Genomic DNA, 12,019 nt, shown 5'->3' on the forward strand with positions numbered 1-12,019 from the left:
CCTGCAGGACTCAGGTGTGCCTGACAGAAGCCATGATACTTCCAATTGCCTCATATGCATGTGAGAGCTGGACAATGAATAAGGAAGACCGAAGAAGAATTGATGCTTTTGAGTTGTGGTGCTGGGGAAGAATGCTGAAAGTACCATGGACTGTTAAAGAACTAACAGATCTGTCCTGGAGGAAGTGCACCCGAAATGCTCCTTGGAAGCGAAAATGGCCAGACTTCGTCTCACTTATTTTGGTCATGTAGTCAGAAGGGACTATTCCTTGGAGAAGGATGTCATGCTTGGTAGGGTGGAGGGTCAACGAAAGAGGGAGAAGCCTTCAACGAGATGGATTGACACAGTGGCTGTGATGATGGGCTCAAGTATAGCAGAGATCATGGAGCTGGGGCGGGATCGGGCAGTGTTTCGTTCTGCTGTGCATGAAGTCGCTATGAGTAGGAAACGACTCGACGGCACCTAACAACAACAACAATGCCCAGGATATGAGTCTTCAACTGTTCCTTTTCTTTCTTAACAACTTATAATTTTCCTTGATTCATACTTTGTACCTTCCACTTTGCAATACTGATGGATGTTTGCAGCTGCTCTCATTTTGTCATGCCACATCAGCAAAAGAAGGTCCTAAAAACCTTCCTCCATCCACCTCATTAAGTTCAACTCTCCTTTGAGGAAAATCATGTTTCGAGTGCCTCCCAACCTGAAGGGTTCATCTTCTAGCACTGTATCAGACAGTGACCCACTGTTACCCATAATATTTTTAGAAATAGATCACCAGTCCTTCTAGTCTGTTTTAGTCTGGAAGCTCCACTGAAACTGTCCATTGTCTTTGAAATACTGGTGGCATAGCTTCCAGCATCATAGCAACTCATTAAGTCATCGTAGTAGGACAAACTGACAGAAAAGTCATAGCTTTCTAGTGCTATTCCCTTCCCCCCTTTCTACTGGGAAATAGCAGTAATTCTTTTTTTTTTTTTTCCTCCTAGTCATCTTACAAATCAGGAAAATTTGTGCTTTTCCTGGGTCTCGTTAGTGGCATCTTGCTTATTAAGCTATTATCTGATAATTAGCTAAGATATTACAAAAATTGTTAAATTATGAGGCCCAGGATAATTTGAGATCAGTGTTTTATAACCTGATTAAGTATAAATCCTAATTGTTGTTGTCATGTGCCGTCAAGTTGGCCCTGACTGATAGTGACCCCTCCTTGGATTTCCCAGGCAGTATCACTACAGAAGTAGATTGCCCAACCTTCCTCCCGAAGAGTGGCCAGTGGGTTTGAACCGCCAGTCTTCTTGTCAGCAGTCAAGTGCCTTAGGCACTACGCTACCCAAGCTCCTATTATTAGTATATAGTTTTCTTTTATGTGATGTATTGGCAATAAAAGTAACCTGTTAGTTTTATATACAGTTTTACTCTGCTAAGTTTGAACCCATTATGTAAAAGGCAGTGTTTACATTGAAAAGTTGAAGTTTTAGAAGAAAGGGAAATTAAATAGTCATACAATCATAATATGAAAATCAATAGTAGAATGAATATGACTTTTCATTTTAGAAAAAATGCTTAATCTACTATTTTCACTTTAGGGGACATAAAGGAGAGTAAATGTTACTTGATAACAGTTACTCCAGTATATCCTGATGGACCAGGAAGCCATGAATCTGTAAGGGCCTACCTGAAACAAGCTGGTAAGTCCAAACACTTTGTTTGAAGAACGTTGAGTTTTGTATCAGCAAAGACATTATCAGTTTTACATGAAAATATGTCTCATTATGTTCAAATAATTTTATGATGAGTTTTGATAAGTTTTATCAAATTCTAATGATTTACTAAATTCTAATGATTTTCAGTTAGCAAATACATTTATTCTGTTACAGCACCTTCCAAAGGACCTACTGTTCGGACAAAAAAAGTGGGGAAGAATGAAGCTGTTTTAGAATGGGACAAACTTCCTGTTGATGATCAAAATGGATTTATCAGAAATTATACTATACTTTATAAAACTGCCTTTGGAAATGAAATCGGTAATAAAACCGTATCAGTTATTAGGACTCAGATTTTTTTTTTTTTTTTAAACTTTAAAGAACAAGTTGAACCCTTACCTTTTTTTGTTAGGCCTTTTAGTGTAGTATGTTATCCTCAGAAACGTGTTGCCTGAGATTATGCCTTATGGTTGCTTTCATAGTCCTATTAAGAAAACATTGTTTTGTGCTTATAAAAGAACATTATATTAAGGTTATGAAAGTTGTTTTCTGGTAAAATATTTGAATTTCTCTTTAATACTTTTATAATGCCAAATATAGTCCAGATAAAGCAAAACATTGAATGGTTGAATAAAACCAGCTTACTGATTTCTTCCAGCTGTGAATGTGGATTCTTCCCACACAGAATATACATTGTCCTCTTTGACTAGTGACACATTATACATGGTACGAATGGCAGCATACACAGATGAAGGTGGAAAGTATGGTCCCGGTTTCACTTTTACTACTCCAAAGTTTGGTAAGGAATAAGGAAATTTGTTCTTTTTCTCATCTTTTATTTTAAATTATGCACACTAGGCAGTTGGTCTCTATTCTCCTGGAGCAACAGAGGAAGGAGAATAGGAACAGGAGGAGGACATGGAATGTGGCTAATGGTTTCCTTTGCTGGGAGACCAGAACTGATGGTGCCCAGCAACCATTACTGAATGTTTTGAACCAAAGATTCTATACAACACTCCTAATCATAAGGGGGAGATGCATAATAGAACTGCAAATTCATGGACTCCAGATCTTCTGAAGCCATGGAGGTAGATGAACCCCTGAAACTGTTACCCTGAGATAATCTTTGAACCTTAAACCAAAAATATCCCTGCAATCTGAAACCAAACCATAGTTTAGTTTAACTAGTAAAGAATGTCTGCCTTGACCATTGTACTCTTTCAAGATCTAACTTTAGGGCATCAAACTGACAAGAGCAACTTGAAAGATTACTCTCAGCCATGAAGTCGGATCCAACTCATAGCGACCCCTCCTTGGGTTTCTGAGGCAGTATTACTACAGAAGTAGATTGCCCAACCTTCCTTCCAGGGAGTGGCTGGTGGGTTCGAACCACCAGCCTTCTGGTTAGCAGTCAAATGCCTTAGGCACTAGGCCACTAGAGCTCCCACTTGAAAGATTAGATAGGTATGAACCTTAAGGGGGAATGAGTTTATGTTAATGCAGGAGGAACTGCTCAGAAAAAGAGTATGAGAATGGTTGCATAACTCAGTGTTATCCATGTTACTAAATCATACACATAACTGTTGAATTGTTGTATGTTTTGCTGTTTATCTTCTCAGCAGTCACAACAAAATAAAGGTTGTTGTTAGGTACCGTCGAGTCGTCTCCAACTCATAGCAACCCTATGTACCACAGAACAAAACACTGCACCAGCCTCACAGTCCTTGACATACCTCACTCAGCCCATCATTGCAGCCACTGTGCCAATCCATTTCATTGAGGGCCTTCCTCTCAACAAAATAAAATTAATTAACTAATTAAATAGTTAAAATAAAGATTGTTTTACAGTTTTTCCAATTCTCCCCAGTCCTCATTTGTTCTCAGATAGTTTCTCAATTAGTAAGTGTTAGAATTTAAAGATAAGCTTTTGCTAAGATTCCACTGAGTGCACATCATACATGTAGTAAATTGTTAGGTTTGGAACCTCTAAATTACCAGGTAGGTAATCTCTCAGGTAAGTGGAATTAATTTTTTTTCTCCTAACCAACATTTATTTTATGCTTACTATGTGGACAGAGACTATGTAAGGCTAGGGTAAGATTTTCCAAGAAGAGAGAGGAGGAAGAGAAAAAAAAAGATGGCATTTCATCTTTTCTAATCTGGTAGGGAAGTTATATTGCTTCTTTTTAGTGTATGTATCAACAATTATTTTTCATCTCACTCCTTTCTGGTTTTTTTTAGCTCAAGGAGAAATTGAAGCCATAGTTGTGCCTGTTTGCTTAGCATTCTTATTAACAACTCTTTTGGGAGTGTTATTCTGTTTCAATAAGCGAGACCTGTAAGTACTCTTATTCATATTTTTCTACTTTTTAAGTTTTATTGAGGTATAATTTCATAAATTTTGATAATTGTACACAAATGTATATACCATTAACAATCATATAGAACATTTACATCACTCTCAAAGTTTCCCCATGCTGTTTGTAGTTTAGTCTCTCTTTCACCCAACCCCTGGCTCCAGACAATCACTAATCTGCCTTCTGTAACTGTAGTTTTTCTTTTTTTTATTATTTCATATAAATGGAATTAAATATCTTTCACTTAACATAATACTTTTGGACATCCGTATTGTCGTATATACTATTTCCTCCTTTTTATTGTTGAATAGTATTTCACAGATATATGAAAAATTTTTATCTGTCTGTTGATAGAAGTTTATCTTGTCTCTAAATTTTGGTTATTATGAATAATGCTGCTATGCACATTAATATATAAATCTTAGTTTGATCATATGTTTTCATTTATCTCTGGTAGATACCTAGGAGTGAGATTTTTCCTCCTATGTATTAAGTGCTTGTTTATAAAGTACTACCATACTGTATCAGAATGGCTATATAATTTCATATTCCCACCAGCAAAACGCTTGTGAATTCCAGGTTTTCCAGGTCACCCATAGTTGGTATTGTTAGGGCTTTTTACTTGAGCCATTCTAAAAAGAATGGATGTTTCATGCTGCCTCATGGTGGTTTTCATTTCCATTTCCTGGATGATTAGTAATGGGATCTTTTCATATACTGTTTAATCTGCTTTTGTGAAGGATCTATTATTGAAATCTTTTGCCAGTTTTTAAATTGGGTTGTTTGTCTTATTATATTGAGCTGTAAGTATCATTCTTTATATGTTCTGGTTATAAAATCTTTGTCAAATACCACGATTTTCAAATTTTTCTCCCAGTCTGTAGCTTACTTTTATTTTTTTTAATTTTTATTGTGATTTGGGTGAGTTTACAGAGCAAATTCACTTTCCATATAGCAGTTCACGTACACTTTGTCTTATGACATCGACTGCAGTTTCCCACAGTGCAACAGCTCCCTTTCTACTTCCTCACCATGGTTACCTCTTCCATGTGTCCTTCCCTCCCATGTACTCCTGCCCCCCCGAGCTGTCTCCCTGTGTGTACACAGCCCTTCTCTTCTCCCATGATTGATCTCTCCGAGGAGTCTGTCTACCTAATGTAAATGTTCAGTTCATATGCCTATTGTTTGTTTGTCTGGAAGCCACAGGAGTGGGTTCAATTCCAGACCTGAAGGGCAGGTAGGGGCCATAGTCTCAGTGGTCCCACCAGGCTCTATCAGACCAGCAAACTTGGTCCTTTTTTTTTTTTTTTTTTACCTCCCCATATGATTCTGAGTTTTGTTTCACCTTGTTCTCCCATTCTATCCAGGATCTTCTACATAGATTCCCCTCTGAGTGGTTGACAGTGGTAGCTGGGCACCATCTAGTTCTTCTGGTCTCACAGTCATACAGGCTGAGGATTGCATGGTGTACCAGTCACTTGGACTAACTCTTTCCATGCGTCTTTGGTTTTCTCTATTCTTCTTTGCTCTGGACGAGGATAAACCCATAGTTGGATCTAGATAGCCACTTGCAAGCTTTTAAGATCCCATTCACTACTCGCCTAAGTAGGATGCAGAACAATGTTTTCGTATAGCATGTTATGCCAATTGAGCTTGATGTCCCCTGCGACTATGGTCCCAAGCCCACAGGTCCAACTACTTATTCTCTCTGGGTAGCTGGCTGTGGCCAAGAAGTACCTACAACCTTGTCCCCTGTCAACTCTACTATATATCTGGGAATTCTTACAGAACATACAAATACACTTGTAGCTTACTTTAAAAAAAAAAAATGGAGACTTTAGGGAAAAAAATTAATTTTGGTGAAATTTTTTTATTTTTCTTTTTTGTGCTTCCTATATTATGTGTCCTGTTTAAAAAATCTTTGCCTAACTTACCATCAAAGAGATTTCCTCCTGTATTTTCTTTTTGCTAGAAGTTTGTTTCATCTTTTATGCCTGTGATGCATTTTGAGTTTTTGCTACACAGTTTGACTAAACGTTTCATTTTTCCCCGTAGATATCTAGCATCACTTGAAAAGATTGTCTCCCCCTTCCCCCCACCCCTTGATAACTTTTGTCAAAAACCAATTATCTATGTAAGTTTGTATTTCTGGACTCTCAATTCTATTCCATTGACCTATACATCTGTTTTTATACCAATACCACACTGTCTTGGTTACTGTAGCTCTGTAGTAAGTTTTGATATCAGATAATAGAAGCCCTCCAATTTTTTTCTTTTTCAAAGTTATTTTGCCTAGGAATTTTGCCTTTTCGTAAAAATTTTAATGTCAGTTTGTCAATTTCTTTATAAAGAAAACCTGCTAGAGTTTTGGATTTTATCTTATTTAGGTTTTCTTTAATTTCCTTATATACTGTTTGTAGTTTCAGTGGCCTAGCCTTGCACATCTTTTGTTAAACTTACTCCTAAGTATTTTTCAATGCTATATAATAAATGGAGCTTTTGGCTTAATTTTATTTTCAAATTTTTTCATTGTTAGTATACAACAATCCAATTGATCTTACTAACCTGTTGATTTTGTATCCTGAGATCTTACTAAATTCACTAACTAGTCCTAGTAGCTTTTTTGGATTCTTTAGGATTTTCTATATACGTGATTATGCTGCCTGCAAGTAAAAATGGTTGTTCCAGTTTTTATGCTTTTAGCTGTTTTGTGTTTAGTTCAAATTTTTATGCTTTTCTTGTCTTTTTGCACTGACTAGGACTTCCAGTACAATGTATGACAGAAGTGATAAAAGCTGACATCTTTGCCTTGTTTCTGATTTTAGGAAAAAAGTATTCATTCTTTCACTGTTACATAGGACACTAGCCATAGGTGTTAGCTAGACTGAGAACTTACATTTCTGTTTTGTTGAGTTTTTCTCATGAATGGGTGGTGAATTTTTTGTCAGATACTTTTTCAGCATCTATTGACATAATCATATTTTTTTCCTCCTTTATTCTATGAATATAGTGAATTTTCATTGATCTCCAGATGTTAAACTGTCCTCACATTCCTGGCATATTGCTGGATTAATTTTATTCATATTTTGTTAAAGATTTTTGTGTCTGTGTTAATGAGTGATATTAATCTGTCCTTTTTGGGTCATATCTTTTTCTGACTTTCGAATCAGGATAATATTGACCTCATAAAATGAATTGGGATGTGTTGCTTCCTCTATTTTGTGGAATAATTTGTGTAATTTAGTATTATTTCTTGTTTAAATGTTTTATATAATTTATCAGCAAAACCACTGCAGCCCAGAATTTTCTTTGTGGGAAGATTTTTAATTAAAAATTCCTTTATAAATTAGGGCTATCAATGTTTTCTTTTTCTTCTTCAGTGTGTTTTGGTAATTTATGTCTTTCAAGGAATTCATCCATTTTATCTAGATTGTCACCTTTGTTTTTTATAGTATGTCTAGATTTCATAGTTATTTCGTCAGGACAGTCAAGCTGATAGGAACTTGCTCTGTCATTACCAGAAGCACAAGTTCTCCCTACTCATTTTTATATTTTATTTAACTTTACATTTGTACTTAGCATTCTCAAGATGATTCACTTACGGTACACGTAAGACCTCTAAGTTTGGTCTAGGAATGATGTTAAAATAAAGAAATTAAATAAGGTTTCGGTGTTTTGTTTTGTTTTTTAATATACTTTGTTTTCTAGAGCAGTGTTAGGTTTTACAGAAAAATTGTGCCGAGACTACAACAAGTTCCTGTTTATGCCTTCTTCCCCTGCACACTGTTTCTCCTCTTCCTACCAGCTTGCATTCTTACGTTACATTTCTTACAACTGATTAACCAATATTTATACGTTACTAACTAATGTCCGTAGTTTCCATTAGGGTTCATTCTTTGTGTTGTACTGTCCTGTGGGTTTTGACAAATGCATAAAGTTGTTGGGCCATCCAGTCAGTTCCTACTCACGGTGACCCCATTTAACAGTAGAACTTTAAATACGTTTTTGATGATATAAATATCCTGAATAACTTGCATATGCTTACTAATGTTTGCCTTTTTTCCTTGTAAAAAATAAAATTCATTACATTTTGTTTGGTATCAATATTAAAATCTATTTAATTTACTATCTAGATTCTTTTCACTTCAAATTAAACATTTTGTATTTGTTTTTGTTGAATGAGGGTATAAATACAACATTTGGTGGCCTGGCTAAGGTTCAGTAGTTTTTCTTACAGGATTTGATTTCAGAAATTTCTTTTGAATTGAATGCTGATTATTAGCTTTAGCCTTCCTTGTTAACAGGTTTTCTTTATGAGTGGGTTAAGTAAGATCTTTATGCATTTATAACAGTATTTTTCTGTTGATTACCAGAAAAATAAGTTTTTGTTTGATTTTGGGTTTTTTGGTTTTATGTTTTATTTTATTTGATTAGTTGATTTGATTCTTAAGATTCTTAGGTGAACAGATTCTGCATGCAGTTTTGCACATGCCATATTTCTTTTCTCTCCAGGATTAAAAAACATATCTGGCCTAATGTTCCAGATCCTTCAAAGAGTCATATTGCCCAGTGGTCACCTCACACACCTCCCAGGGTAAGAAAAACTGGTTCTGAGTTATTTATAATATCCAAGCATATTAAGGTACATGTGTATGGTTCAACCAAAAGATTATCAGTCTGAATTGAAAAGTAAATGAAAACAGAATACTATGTAAATGAGAATTTCAATCAAAATTTAAAAGAATACCTATATATTCTAGAGGTTTATCATCATAGCATATAGATTCTGATCGTCCTGATTCTATTCCGTAAACATTAAAAATATTTAGTTGAACTTGAAAATTGTAAACTTTAAGTGGTAAATCTGTTTTGTGATGATGAGGAAGTATTTTGGATTGAATTTTTAAAACCAAATTTAATGGTCTACCATTACAATACTGATAGTTAATGATTTCAGGAAACTCACACTAAATTCTTTTAACTTAAAACACATGTTAAATGGGGAAATGATAACAAAATGATCCTTGAATTGCAAGAATAGGTTAAAATATATACTTTTATATTCTACCAAATCCAAGTCATTCAAGTTTGATGATTCTTAATGTATTTATACTTTTTCTATCCAGTTAATACTATACTGTATAATTATTTTCTATTATTTATGAAGTTAGACATTAATTTATCAAAAGATGATATGAGTGGGAGGAGAGGGGAAGGGAGGGAACATTGCAAAACCTTAAAAAAAAAAAAAGATGATGCATAATTTCTTAGGAAGTAACATCCTGATTCTTATTTGTTAGATGGATTTCATAATGTCTGCAATTCAGGTAGACGACACACATATAGTGACATAGTATAGGTTATCTCTGCACCATTGAAAGTTAATGAGAAGTTTCAGAGATGCGTTACCTCTGTGGCTTTAATTAATAATTGCCAGATGTATCTCGTAAGTGTTTCTAAAATGGCATAAACATATGCCATAAGTAATAATCTTTTTTCTCTCTTTCTTAGCACAATTTTAATTCAAAAGATCAAATGTATCCAGATGGCAATTTTACTGATGTAAGTGTTGTGGAAATAGAAGCAAATGTCAAGAAGCCTTTGCCAGAGGATCTGAAATCACTGGACCTATTTAAGAAGGAAAAAATTAGTACAGAGGGACACAGCAGTGGTATTGGAGGGTCCTCATGCATGTCATCTTCTAGGCCAAGCATTTCTAGTAGTGATGAAAATGAATCTGGACAAAACACTTCGAGCACTGTCCAGTATTCTACTGTGGTGCATAGTGGTTACAGACACCAGGTTCCATCGGTTCAAGTCTTCTCAAGATCTGAGTCCACCCAGCCCTTGTTAGATTCAGAGGAGCGGCCAGAAGACCTACAGTTAGTAGAGAATGTTGACAGTGGTGAGGGCATACTGCCCAGGCAACAGTATTTCAAACAGAACTGCAGTCAACATGAAACCAGTCAAGATATTCCACATTTTGAAAGGTCAAACCAAGTTTCATCAGTCAGTGAAGAAGATTTTGTCAGACTTAAGCAGCAGCAGATTTCAGATCATATTTCACAGTCCTGTGGATCTGGGCAAATGAAAATGTTTCAGGAAGTTTCTACAGCAGATGTTTTTGGTCTAGGCACTAAGGGAGAAGTTGAGATATTTGAAACAGTTGGGATGGATGAAGGAATGCCTAAGAGTTACTTACCACAGACTGTGAGACAAGGTGGTTACGTGCCTCAGTAAGAGACTAGCTCCTGTCCTACTTCAACAGTACCTGTAAGACAAAGCTAAAAATATGTTATCTGTCATTTCAGATAAAAATCATCTTCACTCGTTGAAGATGGTCATTTGCCTTTAAGGACAGAAATACTTTCCCATGGGTTGTTTCCATTCCAGGGTATCCAGGATTACTTTAAGCACTACATAAACTGACTTCATCCCCGGAATAGCTGAATGACTTTGTGCTGTTTCAGGATATTTGCACTGAAGAAAAACAGAAAGCTTGCCTGGAATTTATAAAGTAAAACATTTTATTTTTTGTTTTGCCACACAGAAAACAGAGGGTATTTAAGTAATAAGCAGCAAAATACTTAGTGGTCCCAGCCATAAGCATTTTGGTGAAGATGATTATCAAAGTGACTTAGGGAGAGTTTGATGGAAAATATTTGAGGAGCAAAGTTGAGAACCCTGTCCTTCAGCTGACCAGGTCATTTAACTGTCAGCCTAGCTTTTGTAGTCTGAGCAAACAAAAAGGAAAGACTAGGCAGAATGAAAAATATTTCTTTTTTAAATTACATAATCAGTAATCTCTACTTTTTCAAAAATTTACTATTATTGACAATATCTTTCAGAATCCTTTTTTTTACTCAGCAGAGTATCCAGCTAATGCTAAAAGTGAATGCCACAAACTATTTTAAGCATTTTAAAAATTTGCCACTTCTAAGGATTAAATTTTAGTATGTTTCTATACATGTATATTTACAAAATTACTGACCCTTCCTGTTAAAACTTCAGAGAATTTGGTTTTCAGAGCACTTTATACTATGTATCTTCAGCTTAAAATATGTTTTAAGTCAGTGTATTTGTTTTTATGTTAAGTAGGACAAGGTCTAAGATTCCTTCTTTTCTCCGGTAGATGTCTGAAGCAAAATAAGTTAGAGGACTTAGGCATTACTCATCACAACAAACAAATGAAACACAGCCTAAAAAAAGTAAATCTCATAGTTAGCAAATATCCTTACTTTAGAGGCACTTAATGAAGAGATAGTATTTTGGTATCTACAGTTCAGAGGTCGAGTGGAACTTTAGCTCTATGCTGTGATTTAGGAATATTTTAAGTTTCTTCCCGCTAATTCTGTTTTTCAGGAGAGAAGTGAGCCAGCCCTCCATAGTTTAGCACTAAACCCACTTATGCATTCATGCCATCCTTTACCCGCCACACTTAACACGGCAGCAACTAAAGATAGGGGCTGAATAAGCACAGAAAAAAATTGTCATTAATCACCAGTAGTTGATAGACTACTACTACCAAATGAATTCGGAGGAAAGAGATTTTGTTTTTCTATTACATTTAAATTACAGAAGCCAGGCAAACTTAAATGTTTTGTAGAGGATATTATAGAATAAAAGACTGAAAAACTGGTATGCATTTAGAGCTGAAATTCTGCTTTTTACTCTCGCAGAATTTTGTTCCCATTAGACTTCAGTTGTTTTATCCTTTGTGTTCTTGCATTTCTATAATGCTTAATACTTTCAGAGTTCCTTCACATGTGTAATCTGTCTTGTGAGACAGAGTAGATGCTGTATTTTGATATATGGAGTTTCCTACTTCAGTCAGAACCACCCTGAGATTGGATGAATGACAGAATTAGAAGCAGATGAGGAGAACTAGGCACAGAGAGGTCCAGCAGGGACAGAGACTCAAACTCCAAACTCGCACTACGAGGTGATGGTGTTAGG

At 35.6% G+C, this 12,019-nt stretch overlaps 1 protein-coding gene across 1 annotated transcript in view; it reads left to right on the top strand.

Annotated features, from left to right (window-relative positions):
* IL6ST (interleukin 6 cytokine family signal transducer) overlaps positions 1–10,303 on the top strand; it is a 58,566-nt gene extending 48,263 nt beyond the window's left edge. Inside the window, exons 10-15 of the mRNA XM_007944168.2 lie at positions 1,590–1,691; positions 1,881–2,027; positions 2,365–2,505; positions 3,948–4,044; positions 8,576–8,657; positions 9,575–10,303. Of these exons, the coding sequence (XP_007942359.1) occupies positions 1,590–1,691; positions 1,881–2,027; positions 2,365–2,505; positions 3,948–4,044; positions 8,576–8,657; positions 9,575–10,303 (1,298 nt within the window). The remainder of the gene's footprint in view (positions 1–1,589; positions 1,692–1,880; positions 2,028–2,364; positions 2,506–3,947; positions 4,045–8,575; positions 8,658–9,574) is intronic.
* Positions 10,304–12,019: the final 1,716 nt, after the last annotated feature.

This window comes from Orycteropus afer, unplaced genomic scaffold (genome assembly GCF_000298275.1).
Source record: "Orycteropus afer afer isolate SDZICR_OR568_19922 unplaced genomic scaffold, OryAfe1.0 scaffold00122, whole genome shotgun sequence".
Taxonomy (NCBI): domain Eukaryota; kingdom Metazoa; phylum Chordata; class Mammalia; order Tubulidentata; family Orycteropodidae; genus Orycteropus; species Orycteropus afer.